Genomic DNA, 22377 nt, shown 5'->3' with positions numbered 1-22377 from the left:
CAATGAGATATCAACCAAGCAAAGCTGTATAAACAGTATACATCAGATGTAATCCCCCACCCAGTGGATTATTCAACTACCTCTAGTTGTAAACGGTGGCAGACAATTAAACAGCTTCAAAAACAGCCCAACCTTCATGGGAGTAAGTTTCATCATAAAGACTACAATGCTTGAGAAAGTGTCTCACATTCACTATTGAATCCAGTGCACTTATGATGGACAAAAAAATACTGACCTTTCAAACTGTTCACATCTTAACACAAAAAACAAACAAAATACACCATGTAAACATCCAATCTTTCTAAATTTAATGTGACAAACTCACTTGAATCATGTGCACTTTTGCAGTCTTGCTTTGGCAAATGTACTAACATTGCTCTTGATTAAATAGGAGGGTAGAGTAAATAGTTTGCAAATCACATCCAGCCCATGAAGTGGATTGTTTCACCCTACCTGAGGGAGTGAGTGACTGCGCTGCCCACACTTGCTGCTCTTCTACAATGCCATAACTCTATTCCAAGTAATACTTTGATAGCTGGTTGAGCATGAAACTTCTCACCGATTGTAAATCTCAGATGTTAAATACTTGTAAAAACTTTTAATACTGAAACACTGAAGAATATTCAAAATCTATTCAAATTAAAATTATGAAAAATTATTAACATAATTGAAGCAAAAAATATTCAAATGCATTGAGCAACTAATTCCATTTAAATTACTGTCTGCTCAAAGTCATTCTTTTCCAATCAAGAGTTGAACTTGTGTCACATCAAACTTAGTATCTGTTTAAAAGACCAGATTTTTCAGTGTAACTGTTGGGAATACTTCTGGAGGGTTGTGCTCCATCACTGGATCCCAATTTCAACATTTTACCACTGTAAGAATGATAATGGAAGTTTAAGTATTCTGCACAGTGCAATCTGCTTTCAGAAATAAATCCTGATTGTGTACACTATTAAAATGAGTCAATTGAGCAGAGTCCTGCCAATACTTGTTATGCCTTTTAAAAAGTCTTATGACTAGCTTTGTAAAATCAATTTTCTCATTTAGAGTACCAATATGAGTACTATACAGGAAAAACAGCATGATGTACTGTCTTCAAAATCCACTTCCAATAGCACTATTGACTCGGGATAGATTTTTAAGCAAACATTCTTTCTCAATGACCTATTAAAGGGGCAGACTGCTGTGAACAATGTAACTGACACACCTTATGACTGCATTACACAAGAAGTAGCCAATTTAATTCTCTAAGATCTCACCAAATGACTCTGCTCAGACTCCGTTCATTAAGTCTGCTAATTTTAAACTGGGAAGATGGAATACATGACTGAAAGGAGAGACTTCACTTGATACTTAACTGCTTCTTTTGGCAGATATCCTCTGACACTGTTGTAGATCAACCAAGTAAGCAAAGCCATTTTATGTGCATTAGTTTTCATGTCCAAATAATCCAAATTAAAGTTTAGTAAAGGTACACAAATTACATCTGGTTGCCACATGACTAATGCTATCCATGATGCTCACCTACAGACACTTAGTATATAGCTGTACAATAAAATCAATGAATGAATGTGTCAACTAAATGAAAGTTATGTCATTGATCATACCATAAATCAGATTGTTCCCCATTGCATAACAATCAAAAGTGATGTACATGAGTTTGCCTGGTGAGACCCTGCTAACTTCCTGTAAATCACAGGTGTAGCCACGGGCCCTAGCTATTCCTGTCTTTTTGTTGCCTAATTGGAACAACCCTTGTCCAAACTTTCTCTGGTACCCTTCCAACTCTTCACTTTTACATCAACAACTCTTTTGGTGCTTATTCTTGCACAGATGTGGATCTCAATTTTATCACTCTCACTAACTTCCATCCTGCTCCAAAAATTCACTTGGGCCATTTCTGACATTTTTATTCCTTTTCCAGACCTTTATCGCCAACTTTGAAGACAAACTGACATTTACTATAAACTCAGTGCCTCCCAAAGCTACCTAGATTACTCCTTATCCACCATGTTTCATGGTTGGATTTCATTTCTTTCTCCTATTTTCTGTCTCTGCTACATCTGGTGAGGTATTACATTCCAAGACACATGAAGGGTCCTTTCTCATGAAACTTGGATTTTCTTCTGTTGTGACAGATGGAACACTATCATATTTCTAGTTTCTCAGACTTCTGCTCTTTTCCCACCTCCATCCAATTAGAAGTGTTTCTCTGCGCATCTTCACTCCATTAGCCTCTGCCTCCAGTGCATCATTCTTTGTCATTTCCCCCAACTGCAAAAACATCTCACAACTAACCACACTTTTTCCTCCCCATCCCTTTTCACCTTCCACAGGAACTAGTCCCTCGAGACTCCATGGCCCATTCATCCCAAACCAGCCCTGCCAACTGGTGGCATTTCTTCCTGCAACTGCAGGAAGTGCAACCTTTGTTCTTACACCTCCTCCTTCACTGCCATCCAGGTGATGCTCCTCCAATTTCATCTTCTGCATTCAGTATTCCCAATGTGGTCTTCTCCACATCATTAAGGACCTTTCCTATTCAGGACATGCCCCCTTCTCAATACCATCAACAAGGAAGAGGTACAGGAGCTTGAAGACACATTTTAGTAACAGCATCTTTCCCTTCATCATCAGTTTTCTGAATCGTCTATGAATATTGCCTCAATATTCGCTCTTTTTTGTACTATATTTTTATATTTCTCATAATAGCAATTATTTATATTCTGCACTTTACTGCTGCCAAAAAGCAATAATTTCCTCATGTATTAGTGAAAATAAACCTGATTCTGAGGTTGGGTGATAACTCACGACTCTTAGACACCTCTTACTTACCCCTTGAACGGGACCCCACTAAGAAACACCAGGTCATTGTCTCACTTACTATCACCAACTTTATTGACTCTGGGGATCTCCCATCCACTGCCAACCCCCCAAACCCCCGTTTTCTACCTCCTACCTAAAACCCACAAATCTGCTTGTCCAGGTAGACCCATTGTTTCAGCTTGTTCCCTTCCCAATGAACTCATATCTGCATACCTTGACTCTGTTTTATACCCCTTGGTTCAGTCCCTTCCCAACTACATCTGTGACACCTCACACGCTCTTGATCTTTTCAAGGATTTCAGGTTTCCTGGCCCCCATCATCTTAGTTTTACTGTAGATGTCCAGTCCCCATACACTTCCATCCCCACCAGGAAGACCTCAAAGCTCTCCGTTTCATTCGGAACACCAGATCCAACCAGTTCCCCTCCATCACCATTCTCTTCCACCTAGGGGAACTTGTCCTCACTAAATAATCAAGTAGCCTCCAAACTGATGGCATGAGCATCAGTTTCTCAAACTTCCAGTAATGACTCCACCCCTCCCTTCACCATTTCCAACCCTCTTGTCCCGCTCTCATGTTATCTCCTTGCCCGCACATCACCTGTCCCTGGTGCTCCTCTTCTCCACCCCACCACTTTCTCCTTTTTTCTATGGTCTTCTGTCTCTTTCGCCAACCAACTTCCTAGCTTTTTGCTTCATCCCTCCCCCTCCAAGTTTCAACCATCACCTGGCATTTCTCTCCCCTCCCCCCATCTTTCAAATCTACTCTTTAGCTTATTTTCTCCAGTCCTGCCGAAGGGTTTCAGCCCAAAACTTTAACTGTACTTTTTTTCCATAGATGCTGCCTGGTCTGCTGAGTTCCTCCAGCATTGTGTATGTGTAACCCACGACTTCATGTGGCGAATCTATGCCAGATTAGACCTGTTTCAGTCAATAAAAGAAACTTGCCAGTTTTTTAATTAACAATTATTTTCTTGCTCTCCTAAATATTCAAGGACTCTTCTTCTGTTCCTCTACACACCACTTCAGTATCCACATGCCTTGTACACATGCAAGAACACCATCTCACACTTTGGATAGAACTGCATTTGCCAATAGTTTGATGACTTGACTTATCCATGTACATTTTCCCCCAATGCTTTCTTTTGCATTATCATCCAATATTTGTATCATCTGGATACCTAATCAAAGCCCCATCATTTCAGGCTAAATTACAATATACATCCCGTAAAAGTCTGAATTCTATTATTAAAGCTTGCAAAGTCCTGCTGAAAAGAGCTTTCTTGTTTTCAAAACTCTTATCAACCATTCCCTTTGTTACATTTTATTGTCCCAAATTTGATGCTTTCTTTTGATCCCAAGGACTGAGCTTTCTGGGTAAACTACCACCTATGAATTCATCATATTCATTAGCAAAATCTAAACAGACTCACTGACCCTCAAGCTGGTTGAATATGGTTTTCTTTGAACAAGCACTTGCTCAAAATCCTTGATTAATCTGTGCCTTACTAAATGATTACTAATACTAACACTCAGAATGTTGACTGTAATTTGTCTGCCCTTAGTGTAGGGCTGACTAGTCTTTCATTACTCTGCCCATCCCTTCCTCCTTTTTTTTTAAAAAAAAGAAACCAACTCTACTACATTGGCAGTCTTCCACTCTTACAATAACATGCCTGCAGCCACAGATTATTAGAAAACAACTTCAGATCTTTACTACTTTATTCTATGCTAGTATTATTAGTCTTAAATACATTTCATCTGGGCCTGGAAATTGCTTACTATACAAGATATATTCTACTACTCCACTGTAAGTAAAACTCCATGACATTCTCATCTTGTTGGTGAAGGACTTGATATTTCTACAAACCATACTCATACCTTCTACTGATATTTAACGTCAACATTCCTGCTCCATTTTATACTTCTTTAGGCATGTCTTTGTACGAATACACCTCAATCTAGACTTTTCCTTTTTTGCCTTATGCTAGCCAAAGTGCCCTCAAGATGAAGGAAGGGAAGAATTTTCATCATATGACATATTTTCCAAAGATAATCAAGCCTTGAAGCCCATTTATTATTTTCAAACTAAAACATGGATTTTACATAAAGATTGGATTTAATTATTTTTGGAAAAACTAAACTGCACACCAAATTGTCATAGTCTAGTTAGAAGCTTTAGGTTGTGCAAGTTCAGAGTAGCACCACAGTAGTTAAGTGTAGTATCCGAGTTGTAATAGCAACATTTAGACAGAGCTAATTAGGTTCATTATTTCAGGCTAGCCAGCTACCCTGGCTAAATAACTGCATTTTACAGCAAGTATTAGAGAAATGTTGCTGTAGGTGCATACGTATTTTTTTTTTAAAACTACTCGTCTTAAAGAAATGATTTGTTGTTTAAACAATGGAATAACAAACTTTACTAACAAATATTTCAAACTGTTCTCTGAATCCATTTCTCTGAATTGTTTGGAAATATAATCTTCAGTCAATATGCCTAAACTTCTGGGCAACATCCTGCCAATAACCATAACAAAAAAAATCCACCTACTGCTTGCAATCCTTCACGTGTAGCTACTGGCTGCTGTATTTGTTTATGCAAGGACAGTAATTATACCTTAAAACCAATTACACTTTTGCATATCTTTTGGATGTTCTGCAAATATGAAGACACTATGAGTGATGCTCTGATATGGGTGTCACACTATGGCAGCATCTTCCTGCAGATTCATTGCATAACTGGCTTCTCCAACACTGACAAAGTTAACTAATCATCCAGTGGCGCAAGCAGGAATATCCGTAGAGTTTCCCAACTCTGATTTGGAAAACTGCTTGTGCAAACGTGTTTTAGGTGCAGTTAAGAGTGGCCCCAAGCAAATCAATAAAGAAACTGGAGAGAATCTAAGTGTTTTTTGCTAAATTATCTGAGTTAACTTCACTGGTTTAATTTGTTTCTAAATTCTGTTTTCAATGTTTTTCCCACAGGTCCCAAGTGATTTTGAATTTTTGTAAACCTCAACGATCTTTACTATATCACAGGAATGAACTGGGTTTCTCGTGAAGGATCATGCTGAAAGATACAGCATGTCCCAGGGCAAGCATCCAATGATCATGGAAGCAACAGGTGAAACCCCTACTCCCCAACTATAAACATGATTTTCTTTTTCCTTTTAGCTTTGAATTTCTGCATCAGTTTTCCCCACAAGTTTTCAGATTAAGACTCCCATCTAGTCTACTTTAACAATATGTCTAAGGGGACCTTGTGCTGTGTATTCAATATTATCTATTTGCCCCAGCATGTTTTCCAATTTAAGCTATTAATACTCATTCAGAATGTTATGGATTGATTTCTGGTCAATATTTTCTCACCCACTTCATGCAAATACTGAATTATTTAAAAGGCAATAGCAACTGTTTTAAGCTAACACAAAGTTATTACTTACATTGTGTTAATAATTAAAATCCATAGCAGTTCTCAATATCATTAAAAAGTGCTGAATGAACTAACTAATTTATAGTTATGAGAAACTATTTGGTTGAAAAATCAGTGCTGAAACATCATTTTAAAATAAAGGAACAAGGAGACAGCTTGGAATGAATTTAATCAAATGAAGAATCTTTAAAATCTAAAATCCACTGCCTCCTTCAGTAGTTGCACCAGAGATCATTCTATCTTTAAAAAGAGAAAGAAGTTGATAAGAATGTAGGAGCCTTAATTCTGTTGTGACGGTTTCACATATGCAAACAATGTGGCCCACCCATCAAATCAGACTGTAATTAGAGCCTAGTTGCAAGTTGAGGATGGTGGTGCTAGCATGCTGATCATGCTGCTTGGGCAAATTCCAGGCACAGCCTAGAAATACAAGGATGCCCATTTAGTACAGAGATCAAGAAGAATTTCCTTAAGAGTGTGGTGAATCTGTGGAATTCATTGCCACAGATGGCTGTGGAGGCCAAGGCTACATCCACACTAGACCGTATAATTTTGAAAATACCTCCGTCCACAATAAAACGGATATTTGGCCGAATCTCCTCCTACTGGGCATGCGCAGGACACACAGAAAACAAGTGAAGAGGAAACTGCATACTTGGTGCGCGTTTGTCTAGTTACAGACTAGAAAAACTTAAAAGGAAATTGCCAAACGAAAGACTTGGTGCACATTTGTCCAGTTAGACTAGAAAAACTTAAAAGGAAAATACCAAATGAAAGACTTGGTGCGCGTTTGTCCAGAAACATTTCCTACAGCCATAGTCTCTTCACCGATGAAAGGGACGACAGCTACAACTAAATGCAATTAGGCTTGTTACTGGGCAAAAGTGAAATTTGCCGTTACCCCATTTATTTGCCTTACTTTTGCCGTGTCTTTGTGTATTATCCTGCTGAATTTAACATGTGCAATAAAACAAGTTACTGGGCAAAAGTGACATTTGTATCTATTAAATGTTTGCACAAGCAATACATTAATAAAGCACCTTATTAAATGTATAAAACATGTCTGCATCAGTGTTATCTTGTATTTCCATACAATGTTACATTAGGATGTTATACATCTATTGTCAGATATTGTTGTGGTGTTGGATGTTGCGTTCAAGAAAATAATGAAATACCGCACTGCCGCCATTTGTTCCGGCACATCATGACAGCGGTTTTAAAATTAGCCAGTTACCCTGTACGCACTACAACGGCCAACTGGCGTTTTCAGATTTAAACACTCTGTAGAGTGTTTTAGAAAAGCTCCATTTTCGGGGGAGGAAAACGCTGTTTCAGTGTGGACGGAGGGTCAAAACGAAGAGAAAAAGCTTCGGTTATGGATTTATCCCGTCTAGTGTGGACGTAGCCCAAGCCACTGGGTTAACTGAAAGTGGAGGATGATAGGTTCTTGATTAGTAAGGGCGTCAAAGATTGCAGGGAGAGTGCAGGAAAAAGGGGTTCAGAAGGAAAATAAATCAGCTGTGATCAAATATTGGAGCAGATTCAATGAATGGAATGGCCTAATTCTGCTTCTGTGTCTTATGGTCTCCAAGTATTTAGTTTTTGTACTGAAGAGGGTAGGGTTTTCTGCTGCGAGGTAAACCATGTTTCAAAATCATCAAAACCTTAAACCCACATTCCAAGAAGCCAAAAGACTGGTAATACATTAAAAGATATGATACATCTTATCACTGATATCTTCTTTCACTGAGATGTGCCTGCTAGAGCACAAAAGTGTTAATAGGAAGGGTCTCCAGACTGCTATGCAAATTGATAGATTAAAAGTAATTTATTTTGCAAAATGTATCAACTTTAAAACAAGTGTTACTGACTTCCAATCCTTTTACCTTTGGTAGCTAAATTACAACTGCATTTCTATATATTCCATGAATGCATAATTCTATTCCCACAAAACTAAAAATGCCTAAAAGAATTTTAACAGGATCATTATCAGACAAAAACTGATGTTGATTAGCAAGACAGATGATCAGAGACTCAGTGGTCTTAAGTCTTAGGATGAATCTTTGGGGAGGGGTGGGATATCTCAAGAGGTAAAGTGAGATGGAATATTACAAGAAAGGAACTTTTTGGGGGCATGTTGAATGTTTGTAATTAATACAGGTAGCATTTAAACAGTAAAAGATCCAATATCCTTGCTGGGAAACTTGCTCATGCTGCTGGGGCAGGGAGAAGGGGTGTAAAGTAATTTCTCAAGGGGAATTGGACACAACAGATGTATAGTCAGGGTCAAGGTTTGGTGCAATATTGACAAAAGCAGGTCTGTCCAGTAGGTAGTAAAGACATAGGCATAACAAGCACATGAGAAAACTGGCACACTAAATTATGTATATTGTAATGCAAGCCTTAGTGATAAGGCAGACAAGAGTGTTGATCAATGTGTCTCTAACTTGCAGAATCCAGTCAGTTCAGATTAAGAACAATCCTCCCGAATCACCTTCAGCACCATAAGAGTGTGAGCTTCACCTCCTGTTCAACTCACTTTACACTTATAACTGATGGGCTAAGCAAAACTCCAATGACATTAATTAAGATAGTTGACAACACCACCGTCATTGACCGAATCAAAGAAGGTGGCAACTCAGCATATAGGAGGGAGGTAGAAAATCTGGATGGGTGGTGCCACAAAAACCACCTCTCACTCAATGTCAACAAGACCAAGGAACTGACAATTGACAACAGGATGAGGAAACCAGAGGTCTATCAGCCAGTCCTCTTTGGAGGAATCAGAGGTGGAGGAGGTCAGAAATTTTAAATTCCTCAGTGTTATAATTTCATCAGACCTGTCCTACATCTTGCACATAAGTGCCATTACAAAGAAAGCACGACAGAGCTTTTTTATTAAATTTTGAAAGATTCGGCATCTCATCTCAAACTTTTGAGAAACTTCTATAGATGTGCAGTGGAGAGTACATGTCCAGTTGCACCATGGCCTGATATGGAAACATCAATGCCCTCGAATGGAAAAATCTGCAAAAAGTAGCGGATTAAGGCCAGTGCAGCACAAGTAAAGACCTCCTCACAATTGAGCACATCAATACAGAGTGCTATCACAGGAAGGCAGCATCCAAAGGACACCCACCATCCAGGCCATGCGCTCTTTGTTGCTGCCATGAGGACAGACATACAGGAGCCTCAGGACCACACCACCAGGTTCAGCATCAGTCATTACCCCTCAACCATCAGGCTCTTGAACCAAAGGGGAAAACTTCAAACACCCAATTTCTGAACTACACCAACAACCAATTGACTCTCTTTCAAGGACTCATCTCATGCTCTCAATATTTATTGTCCATTTATTTATAATTATTATTTTCTCTTTTGTATTTGCACAGATTGCCTTTTGCACATTGGTGTTTGTCCATCTTGTAAGGCGCAATCTCTAATTGGTTCTATTCTTTTTCTTTGTAGTTACTATATGAAAATGAATCTCAGGGTTGTACAAGGTGATTTAAAAGTACTTCAATAAATTTACTTTGAACTTTAATGATATTATGATCAGACATAGTTGAGAGAGCAGGATTGAAATTAACATTTTACAAGCACAAGACTTGTCTACTTGAGACACTACCCAGTTTCTCTATCTAGAGGAAACATATTTCAATATTGTGTGTTTTACTGAATATTCAGGAAATCACCTTTGACCAGAAGCTGAAATGAATCAGCAAGTAAATGTGCTAAATTGAGACTGGGTGTTAACAACTCCATATGTAAGGTAGACACCAAAAGTGTGATAGAATACTCTTTACTAGTCTAGACAAGTGCAAGCGCAATAGTATTCAAGCTCAATATCAACAGAAATAGCTCAGCAATGGCATCTTAAACACTCGGGCCATGCATATCAACTGAATACAGACCCAGTGCTATCATTTATTCACTAACACTCCCTGATCTTGCCATTTCTAACTATATAGACTATAGGGAGGCTTTTGACGAGGTCCTACCTAGCAGTTTGGCCTGGGTTAATGCAACAGTGATTCAAGGCATATAGATGAAATAGACCAAAAATTGGCTTGGTGAAAGGGGTAGAGAATAGTGGTGGGTGAGTGCCTTTCTGATGGGAAATTTGTAATGAATGGTGCATCAGAGGGATCAGTGCTGGGAAGCGTGTTGTTTATAATAGAAAAATTACATTAATGAGAATGCAGGGAGCACAATTATTACATTTTTAGATGGCACAAAAATTGTAGCTGCAGATAAAGAAAAAGTTTGCTTAAAAGAAAGTGGAACATACAGTAGATCACTTGGAAAGTTGAACAGACCGGTAGCCAATGAAATTTAATTCAGATGAGTACAACGTAAAGTACTAGGAGAGTTCAAATTCTGTTAGGACACAATGAATGGCAGGGACAAAGATCTTAAAGTGCAAGTCCATAGCTCCCTGAAAGTGGTGATACTGGTGGACTCAGTAATGAAAAGGCATTTGGTACGCTTGCCTTCATTGGCCAAGGCACGGAATACAAGATTTGGGATGTCATGTTGCAGTTATACAGACTATTGCACTAAAGAGCATTGTGTACACTTCTATTCTCACACTACAAAAGAGTGTGTAGGAGAGATCAACCAGGATGTTGTGTGGAATGGAGGGGCTCGCACAACAGCAGCACCCTGTAGATGTTGGAAATCTTGAGCAATGTGCAATTAGGTCAGGGAAACTCAGCAGGTCAGGAAGCATCTACCGAGCAAAATTAACTGTTGATGTTTCAGGCCTGAAACAGTGACTGCTCATATCTCTCCTTGATGCTATCTGACTTGCTTTTTGCTGAGCTCCCCAGCATTTTGTGTTTTGGAATGAGGGCTGGTGTTACATCACAAGTTTGATAGGCTGGATTTATTCTCATTGGAATGTAGGAGGCAGCAGGGTGATGTTACTGATGTTCAAAAAATTACAAGGGGACACAATAATTTTCCAAAGCCAGCAAAGTTTAAACCTAGAGGGCACAATTTTAAGGTGTGATGGGAGAAGTTTAAGGGATAGCTAAGGAGTAATGTTTCCCTCCCCCGCCTCCCCACATACAAATGGTGCTGAATATTTGGAATGAACAGGTAAGGGCTAGAAGTATATACTGTAACAACATTTAAAAGGCTTTTGTAGAATTACTTCAGCAGTAAAGAGCAGAGGGACACAGGGCTAGTATGGGCAAACAGGATTTAGCTTATGAGCCAAAGCTGGCACATATGAAATGGACTGCAAAGCTCCTCTGCAAATTATGTACCATCATGACCTCAAAAATCAACTTTCATTTTCACTGCCAAAACACTGGAAAATTCCATCTTATATCATTATCGGATTACCTTCACAACGTTAACATCACTTCAAAAAATATTTCATCACCATCTTAGACTCAGAGGGTCATACTCTTGAAGTCAATTAGGGATAGTTAATAAAAGGCCTTAATAGTGACACCCATCTCTAGTGAATGGAAAATTGAAAGACCGGCACATGGATTAAAAAAAACTTAAAAATACATCGCATTTTTCTAAAACACAGTTGGGTTTTCAAACTAGACAATACCTGAGACAAACAAGAAATATTGTAAAGACGTACTTACAGGTTGTATATTTTGTAATGGTTTTTGTGTTTTGCATCCAGAAACCTAAGGTAAAACAAAAAGAAAGTTTTAAGACTTAGTGATTTTCCTCTAAACTTTCAATTGAAAACTCAATTTCACACTTCAAATCACCAGTTGGTCAATTAATTTCAGTTTTTAAAAAAAATCACATTGCCTCTCCCCAAGAACATTTACCAATATCATCTTTGCTAGATCAAGATTTAAACATCCTTTCCTTTCAAAAATTAATTTAAGCAGACGTTAACTAGGAAAAGGAAAGAAAACTATCAGCGCTGATGACTCTACTGCCACAAAGAAAAAATTAAAAATTCTGTTAAATGCTCAGAGACACACATATAAAGATGAAGGTTTCACAAAGTTCTAATACATTACCAATAATCCACCATGCAGGGATTAAAAGGAAAGCTGGCAATTTAAAGTTGGTTCAAGTGAACTGTTCTAACGTCTTGGTGCACCTCAGAACAACATTAACGTCAATGAAAACTAGTTACTACGGATACTGGAATTCCGAAACAACTACTTTTATAAACATTCACCAGGTCAAGCTGCATCAATGGAGCAAAGTTAACATTTCAGTAATATTTTAGCTAAATTGGAAAGTATTAGAAATGTGATAAATTTCAAACAAGTACGGGGAAAGGAGGTGGGACAGGGAACAACAAAAAGGAAACATTTTGTCAAAGGGGATTAAATGATAAAAGTCTTGGTCCGAGTTAGAATGCCATGGACAAAGGTGAAAAGAAAAATTTAAGTGTAAGTAGCAATAGTAGAATATGCAGATTGAATGAATAATCACATGGTTATAACCCGACAATACTGAAGTCTGTCAAGTCTGGAGGACTCTAATGAAATAAAAGGTTAGCACTCCTGGAGTTCCCAATGAATTTCATTAGAGCACTACCAGATGCAGATATGATAGAAGTCAAAATGGGAGTGCAATAGAGAATTATTAATGGTAATTTCTATTCATATGAGTTCCAAGTACATGCATGTCACCATACACAACCATATAAGATTCATTTTCTTGTGGGCATACACAGCAAATCCAAGAAGCAAAATAGAATCAATGTGTATAAGATGATGAGAGGCATTGATCGTGTGGATAGTCAGGGGCTTTTTCCCAGGGCTGAAATGGCTATCATGAGAGGGCACAGTTTTAAGGTGCTTGTAGGTACAGAGGAGATGTCAGGGGTAAGGTTTTTTTTAAAAACGCAGAGAATGGTGGAATGGGCTGCCTGCAACGGTGGTGGGGGCAGATATTCTTAAGTCTTTTAAGAGACTCCTGGATAGATATATGGAGCTTAGAAAAATGTGGGCTACGTGTAACCCAATGTAATTTCTAAAGTGCAGGTTCAGCACAGAATTGTGGGCCGAAGGGCCTGTAATGTGCTGTAGCTTTTCTGTTTCTACGAAAGACTACACCCAACAGGACAGATAAACCACCAATGTGCCAAAGGCAACCAACTGTGCAAATAAAAAAGGAAAAGAAAGAAATAATAATAAACAAAAATAGAAAACATGAGAAGAGTCCTTGAAAGTGTGTCCATTGGTTGTGGGAACAGTTCAGTGATGGGACAAGTGACATAGAGCAAAGTTATCCTCAGTGGTTCAGGAGCTTGATGATTGAGGGGTAATGAGTGTTCCTGAACCTTCATCCTGATGGTAGCAATGAGAAGAAAACATGGCCTAGGTGGTGGGGGTCCTTGCTGATGGATGCTGCTTTCCTGCGACAGTATTCCATGCAGATGTGCTCAATGGTGGAGAGAACTTCACTGATAATAGATTGAGCTGCATCTACTACTTTTTGTAAGATTTTCCATTCAAGGGCATTGGCGTTTCCATACTACACAGAAACATAGAAAGACTCCTCCCCTCGCCTCCCACAATAGCCTGGGGTACATCTCGTCTGGTCCCGGAGACTTATCCAACTTGATGCTTTCCAAAAGCTCCAGCACATCCTCTTTCTTAATGTCTATATGCTCAAGCTTTTCAATCCGCTGCAAGTCATCCCTACAATCACCAAGATCCCTTTCCGTAGTGTTCGTCAACTATGTCGTGATGAAATCAGGTAATATACTCTCCAACACACACCTACAGAAGTTTGTCAAAGTTTTAGACGTCATCCTGAATCTTTGCAAACTTCTAAGCAGAGGTGCTACCGTGCTTTCCTCATAATTGCACTTGTGTGCTAGGCTCAGTACAGGTTCTCTGAAATGATTAACACAGAGTACGTTAAAGTTGCTGACTCTCTCCACCTCTGATCTCTTGATGAGTAATGGCTCATAGAACTGGTTTCTTCCTCAAATCAAAAATCAGCTCTTTGGTCTTGCTGACATTGAAAGGTTATTATTGTGGCACCACTCAACCAGATTTTCAATCTTGCTTCTGTATGAGAATTCGTCACCATCTTTGATTTGGCCATTGACAATGGTTGAATATGTATTCAACCCACAGGAGAACCATTTCATTTACACATCAGTCTCCTTAGAGAAAATCGTAAAATACCACAAGCCAACAGTAATTCTTTATTGTGAATAGGAGCCAAAAAAAAAGCCCTTGAAATGTAACCCTTTAAAACCTTGTTCTACAAAGTTGAATAACGTGGCATTTGTGGAAGGTGTTACAATGGCTTAGGAAGTTAACATTCCTACACTAGTGTACTTGATGGCCAATGATGTGATTAAGAGATTGGTTACTAGATTCCACAATAATCTTTTCAAACCATTGCTTTCTAATACATTTAATTAAGACATAGTGAAATAGTTGCATGCTTGCAACACTCAGAAGCTTGTACGGACAATAAAAACGGTGGGGTTACTAGAGGGCAACAGGCTAAACTCCTGCAATAACCAACCATACAATACCAAATTAAAACCAACTGATATGAAAGAAACCTTACAACCAGCATCCCTTATTTTCCAAATGTTCCTGAACGATGTAAAAAAGCTACAGCAAGAGCAAACAGGGTATTACTTCACATAAAGAACTATTTAAAATAAAGTATACTGCCTTAGGGATAGGATAAAATCGCAAGATAACTTTTAATGCTTTGAGTGAGGAAATGTAGTAGACTTTATCATAAAAATAGTTCCAAATTGGCAAAATCTTTCTTTCAGAAAGTATCTCCTGAAATCCCCAAAAGCTTTCCTGAATAAGGATATTCTAGTGTGAGAACAATTCCTGTGCTTCCTTTAGTCTCTAATTTGCAGAAAATTTTCTTTGGTTTGTTATACAGATGTCCCCCGCTTTTCGAACGTTCGCTTTATGAAACCTCACTGTTACGAAAGACCTACATTAGTACCCTGTTTTCGCTTTCAGAAGGTGTTTTCACTGTTACGCAAAAGAATCAGCGCACACCCTGAGCAGCCACTCTTCCCGGATTCGGAACTGCATTCTCGCTGGCATTGCTTAAACACGTGCCTGTGAGCAGTCGTTTGCAAGATGAGTTCTATGGTATTGGAAAAGCCTAAAAGAGCTCATAAGGGTGTTACTCTTAGCGTAAAACTAGACATAATTGAGTGTTTCGATCGTGGTGAACAAAGCAAAGACAAAGTGAGTTTGGCTTGTGGAAGCTGACAAACATGATGTTGAAGAGGTTTTGGCATCCCATGACCAAGATCTGATAGATGAAGAGCTGATGCAATTGGAAGAAAAAAGGATAACAATCGAAACCAAATGCAGTAGCGAACTGAACGTGAAGCAACTGCGTGAGATTTTCACTGCAATGATAAAGTATGACTTCAATTTTGAAAGGGTAGTAGGTTTAGGGGATATTTGCAAGATTGTTTGAGTCTTTACAAAGAACTGTGTGATAGAAAAATGCACGAGGCTCAGCAGTCAAGCAGGCCTTCCACATCAGTCACAGCAGACGACAAACCTCGACCTTCAACATCGAGGTAGGCAGAGATAGAAGATGACCTGCCTGCCCTAATGGAAACAGACGATGACGAGATGACACTCCAGTGTCCCAACACCCCAACCCCCAGGCCACGGACAGATACCGATTCGCGGAGAATGCAGCGTTAGCCGGGAGGCACACAGCACATCTTTAAGAAAAATGTTGAAATAAACATGCTCATTAATTAGGTGCCGCCCGACACCTAATTGTCGGCCCAGATCAGAGACGACGCAATCAGAAATCGGCACTATTTTTGAATACTACCCATTTTGATTCAGTCAACAAACACTTTATTGTTTCTCCTGAGTGGAGCTGTGATATTGGCCCCGATTAGTAATACAACCTACACACCATGTCTTACCTCCATTTTCTCTAAAACATCAAAATGCAGAGACATTCAGTACCCATTCCTGTCCTTCTCTCAACCAAGTCTCTACAACCCCTTATTCAACTGTATTATCATCCTATTCCTGTCCTGACTAGCATATGGCACTGGGAGTAATCTAGAGATTACTGCTTCTCTTCAATCTCTGCTTTTCAACCTCTTTCATAACTCCTTATACTAGCTGCACAAGACTTCTCACTCCTTTCTACCCATGTCATTGGTGCCAATGTGAACCACGACCTCTGGCTGCTCACCCTTTTCAGAATACTCTGCAGCCACTCAGACACCCTGGATGCCAGCACCTGGTGAGGCAATACACCATCCTGGCATCTCTTCTGCAGACACAATTTCCTGTCCAGTCTCAAACTATCCCTATCACTCTGCCTGACTTTACCCTTCCCTGTTGATCCTCACAGCTGGCCACAGTGCCACTGGCCCTGGCTGCTGCTGCAGTATCCTGATATATCATCCCTCAACTCCAGAAGTGCCCAAAACTCCAGAAGTGCCCGAAGGTTTTAGAGCTGCAACATTACCTCGTGACTCTTGAACCAAATCCCTCGACTAATGAAGGCCAACACACAATAGTTCTTAACTACCTAATCAATTTTTTTGTGGCAACTTTGAGGGATCTATGGGTGTGGACTCTTAAAATCCCTCTGTACCTCCACACTACTAAGATTCCTGCCGTTAACCCTATATTCTGCCTTCAAATTCGACTTGGATGGGTTTTTAATTATCACTTGTTACTTTAACACTTGCCATGTTGTTTTAGCTACAATTTTACTTAACTGACTGAATTCAAATCGGCACATTAAGACCAGATAACGTAAATTCAAAAAACATTACATTCTTGGCTAGATTTCCAAAGAGAGTTTTGCACAAGAGTCAACCACTGTCTGAAGGTCTAACGGTGTTCTACATACTATAGTGCGGAAATAAATTCCAGAGTCTACAGACAACATTGTTTTTATTTTCATCTAAAGAATTGGGAATGTCAGAGTTCTGAATTGGGATACAGCTGGAAATTGAACTATGAAGAATTCATGGTGGGGGAAGATTTGATCTAATTCAGCACAGAGACTTGCAATAAAGCAAATAAAATACTATTTGAAAAACTGACTTCACCACATATGATGATGATGATGATGATATCAATACCTAGACAGGAGATACCTCAAATGCTTTTACCCCCTAAAAATCGATCTATACTTCAGTGTGTGGAGAGTGCTCAAATGAAGTCTGAAACATTTTGAATTGGGATTTACGCGAGAAAATCTGCAGATGCTGAAATCCAAGCAACACACACAAAATGCTGGAGGAACTCAGCAAGCCAGACAGCATCTATGGAAAAGAGTAAACAGTCAATGTTTTGGGGTGCGACCTTTCATCAGGACTGGCAAAAAAAGGATGAGAAGTTAGAGTAAGAAGGTGGGTGGGGAGGAGAGGAGAGGAGAGGAAGAAATACAAGGTGACAGGTGATAGGTGAAACTAGGAGAGGGGGAAGGGTGAAGTAAAGAGCTGGGAAGTTGATTGGTGAAAAAGATAAAGAGCTTGAGAAGGGGGAATCTGATAGGAGAGGGTAGGAGACCATAGAAAAAAGGGAAGAGAGGTGATGGGCAGATAAGGAGATAAGGAGAGGGGGAGAAACAGGAATGAGGGAATGGTGGTGGTGGGGGTGGGAATGTTGACTTTGCACCTTGAAACTTGGAAAAATTGCATCCTCTTCTGTCAGTTCCTCCATTTCCCCTGTATCTGTCAAGATGAGACTTTTCATTACAGAACTAATGAGATACCCTCCTCTTCAAAGAAAAGGGTTCATTTTGTCCTCACCTACCACCCCACCAGCTTCCACATCTAAGCACACATTTCTCTGTAACTTCCATTATCTCCAATCACATCTCTCCCTCCACCCTTTCTGCGACTCCCTTGTCTATTCGTCCCTCCTCACTGACCGCCCCTACTTATCTTTGCAAGTAGAAGTGCCATACCTGCCCCTACACATCCTCCCTCACTACTATTCAGGGCCCCAAACAGTCCTTCCAGGTGAGGTGACACTTCACTTGAGTCTGTTGGGGCTATCTACTGTATCCGGTACTCCTAGTGCAGTCCCCTGTATATCGGTGAGACCCAACAGAGATTGGGAGACTGCTTTGCCAAGCACCTATGCTCCATACACTAGAAAAAGTAAAAGCACCCAGTGGCCAGCATTTCAATTTTACTTCCTATTCTGACATGACAGTTCATGGCCTCCTCCACAGTTGTGATGAGGCGACAGTCAGGTTGGAGGAGCAACACCTTATATTCCCTCTGGGCAGCCTCCAACCTGACGGCATGAACATTGATTTCTCCAACTTCTGGTAACTGTCCCCTTCCCTTCACCATTTCCCCATTCCTGTTCCCCTCTCTCTTTATTTCCTTAAGACTGGTTCCAATTTTAGTTAATCTATCATTATATTGTTCAACAAGGTTCATTCTCCTAATAATGATCCGTGACACTGTTGTTTCACAAAGACTGAGAATAATCCTGGAAATTATAGGCTAATGTGCCTGGCATTAGTTGTGGGCAAGTTACTGGAAGATATTGTAAAGGGACAGGAAATACAAGTACTTGGATAGATTGGGCCTGATTAGTGATAGTCAACATGTCTTTGTGCATGGTAGGTCATGTCTAAGAATCCTGAGGTGTTTTTTTTTATATAAAAAAGGTTACCAAGAAGGTTGATGAAGGAAAGGCAGTGGACATTGTCTATGTGAACTTTAGCAAGCCCCTTGATAAAGTTCTGCATGGGTGCCTGGGCCACATTAAGTCGCTTGACATTCAGGATGTTAGTCAATTAGATTAAACATCAGCTAGCGGGAGAAGCCAAAGAATGGTAGTAGATAATTTCTCTGAAACACCTGTGAGTAGTGGTGTGCAGCAAGGAACGGTGCTAGGTCTACTGTAGTTTGTCATCTACATTAATGATATGGATGATGTGGTAAATTGAATCTATAAATTTGGAGATGACGCCAAGATTGTGAGCACAATGGTGAGCGAGGAAGGCCAAAGTTTCCAATATGATCTGGACAAGCTGGAAAAATGGGCTGAAAAATGGTCCATTTTAGAATTTAATACACAGCAATGTGGGATTTTGCACTATGGGAGGACAAACCAGGTTAAGACAGATAGTGAATGGTGAAGCATTGAGGTGTGGTAGAATAAAGGGAATATAGATCCATATTCCCTTGATAGTTGCACCACGATAGGGTCATAAAGAGAGGTTTTTGTGGTGTACTGACCTTGATAATGCAGAATACTGAGTGCAGAAATCAGGATGTTATGTTCAAATTGCATACAACATTGGTGAAGCCAAACTTAGAGAATTACATACATTTTTGGTCACATGCCTACGAGAATGATAATAATTAAAGGAGTGCAGAGAAAATTTACAAGGATGCTGCTGGGACCTGAGGTCCCAAGTTATAGAGAAAGGCTGAATAAGCCAGGACTTTATTAGAGCACAGGACAATGAGGGGAGATCTTCCAGAGGCGTACAAAATAGAGATACAGATACTGTGACTGCTTGCAGGTTTTTTTCTATTGAGACTGAATGAAACTAGAAACAGAGGTCTACTTTTAGTTTAGGGTTAGATGAAAAATACTTGAGGAATCTGAGGGGGAATCGTGTGAGTGTGTGTTACGAGCTTCCAGAAGTGGTAGATTAAGAGGAGTTTGGATAGGTACATGGATGAGAGGGGTACGGATGGCTATGGTCCAGGTGTTAAGTAGACGCGATTAACCAGACTACAAGGCTGGCATGAAATGGATGGACCAAAGGACCTGTCTCTGCGCTGTCATGTTTGACTCTGACATTTATGCAAAGTCAACCTCTGGGCCACAAGCTTGTTTTCAGCCTAAAAGGCTCATCACAAAAGCAGCTCACGACCACTAACACAGCATACTGCACTGCTTTCTTTTGCCTTATTCTTAATCATTATTTCAACCTTCTTCTGGGCAAGATCACGTCTTAAGTCTTCCACAAAGGTCAACTCTTGCAAAACACTGCAGTCAATAATCTAACCTTCATCTGTTTCCATTCACCAGCCCCTGGTCCATTGATAACTTGTAGTGATCATTCCTCACCCCCTCCCACCATCACACCAATCTATTGAGTGTTCTATGGATCCTTCACAACTACTCTTTCCAAAATCTGTGCCTATGCATTTGCCAGGCTAGGTTCCATATCCGAAACTCTCTCATGAAAATCTCTGCAGCTCCATTTCCATCATTATGGCACTATTGAAACCAACCTTACCAGTCAAACGCAGTTACCTGTTATACCCTTATTAAATGCTCTTTAGCTATACTACCTCCCTGCTCCACTAAAATGTGGATTATTGTAAAACCTTCAGAACAAATCCTTTCCATCAGAATGACATATTTTAAATGTCATATAAGCTGATAATTTTAAAATACTAACTTTAAGTGGGTTTAAAGTTTATCAATACCTAAACTTTACAAAGGCATTGTGCATAAGCATCACTGGATTAATTCTGCATTTGAAAAGTAAATTTCTTATCAAAGTACATCACCAGATACAAGACTGAGATTCATTTACTTGCAGGCATTCACAGACAATACAAATAAAAAATAGGTATTGAGAATATGAGATAGAGTCCTTTAAAGTCAGTCCATAAGCTGTGGTTCATTGGTCATCCCATTAAAGGATGGATACAGAGGCTCTGCAGAGGATGTATAAAAGGTTTGCTAGACTGGTCACTAGTCCCCTACCCCACAGTGGTAGGTCCTTTAACACGCTACCAGGGCTGGTGGTAGAGACAGATGATAAGAGGTGTTTAAGAGGCATTTGAATAGGCATGAGAACATACAGGGAATGGAGGGATATGGGTCATCTGCAGCCAGATAGGTTTAATTTAATTTGGTTTCTTGGTTGGCACAAACAGTAGGCTAAAGGGCCCGTTTCTGTGCTGTGTTGTGTTGTCTTATGCTCTGTGAGAATTGCCAAGAGCAATTCAATCACATTGCTCACTCATTTTTGTTAGAAACCAAGCTCCAACTTGATACCCAAGCTTTATTAATTACGATGTCATATATAGCCTATATTTTCAAATACTTTCCTTTTGTTTTCCAAAGCAACATTTAAAATAAAGTTGTCCAAAATCTGGAAAGATTAATGAAATGCACGAGTCAATAAGGACATTAACTATATAATTTATAAATACAATATTTTTCAGCATTCATAAGATCAGTAATGATAATAGAAAAATACAGCATGCTCTCCACTGAATTCAGAGTCAAGACCAAGCACTTTCTGACTACTAATTGCTAAGTTCAACTTCACGCCAAATTCATCAATTAGAGAGCAGCATAAAGTGCACTGAAAGGTGTTAGAAACTGGTGCATATTTTAGTAAAATCATGGACTAATTTCATACCCTAAACCTGCACTCTAAACCTCAACCATTTTTGCAATTTTACTATAATTACATTCCATGAACTTAATGTTCTTTCTGTCACAATATTTGAGATTGTTTTGTAAAGAGTTTGGGGGGGGGGGGGGGTGGCAAAGAAAGGAAAACAAGGCATGATCAACGTGTTTTTGTTTACAGCTGTGTAGATCAACCATTGCTCTAAACAGGAAATTTTTACATGCCCTGAAAACTGCATGGCACTTTATAATCTTTTTGTAATATGCATACTATGAATATTTAGGATGAAAACAGAAAAATCACGTACTTTTAATTTTAGTTCTAATTGAAAGGTATAATGAAATATAGTACAAAGAAAATCTTTCACATTTTGTAAATTTTTTCTCATATCTTTATTACAAATCCATTGCCTATAAACACTGCCCTGATTAGCTTTGCATCTGGATGACAGATGCATCTTAATCATCCAAATGTTCCACTTTTAGTTTGTTTCTGGATTTGCATTTGATTGAATTCATAAGATTGAATCCATGTTTGCAGTTAACATGAGAAGCTTGAAATGTCCAATGATGTCAACAATTGACAATTCTTCAATTCCAAGAACACAGTTCAACATATCAGCAAACAGCTTATAAGATCCTATTTGAACTAGTCTTAACTTTCACAGGAACAACAAATTTGAAATCACAGTATTGCTGCAATACTTTTAAGGCAATGCTTTCATCATAGTTTGAAGCATTATGAAGACCAAATGAAACCCTCAAATAACTTTG

At 39.3% G+C, this 22377-nt stretch overlaps 1 protein-coding gene across 1 annotated transcript in view; it reads right to left on the bottom strand.

Moving 5' to 3' along the window:
* LOC140185706 (phosphatidylinositol 3,4,5-trisphosphate 3-phosphatase and dual-specificity protein phosphatase PTEN) overlaps positions 1-22377 on the bottom strand; it is a 132451-nt gene that overhangs the window by 46587 nt on the left and 63487 nt on the right. Inside the window, exon 3 of the mRNA XM_072239251.1 lies at positions 11872-11916. Coding sequence (XP_072095352.1) covers positions 11872-11916 — 45 coding nt within the window. The remainder of the gene's footprint in view (positions 1-11871; positions 11917-22377) is intronic.

The sequence above is a fragment of the Mobula birostris genome, chromosome 21, assembly GCF_030028105.1.
Source record: "Mobula birostris isolate sMobBir1 chromosome 21, sMobBir1.hap1, whole genome shotgun sequence".
NCBI classification, from domain to species: Eukaryota; Metazoa; Chordata; class Chondrichthyes; order Myliobatiformes; family Myliobatidae; genus Mobula; species Mobula birostris.
This window is presented reverse-complemented; position numbering and strand designations above follow the sequence as displayed.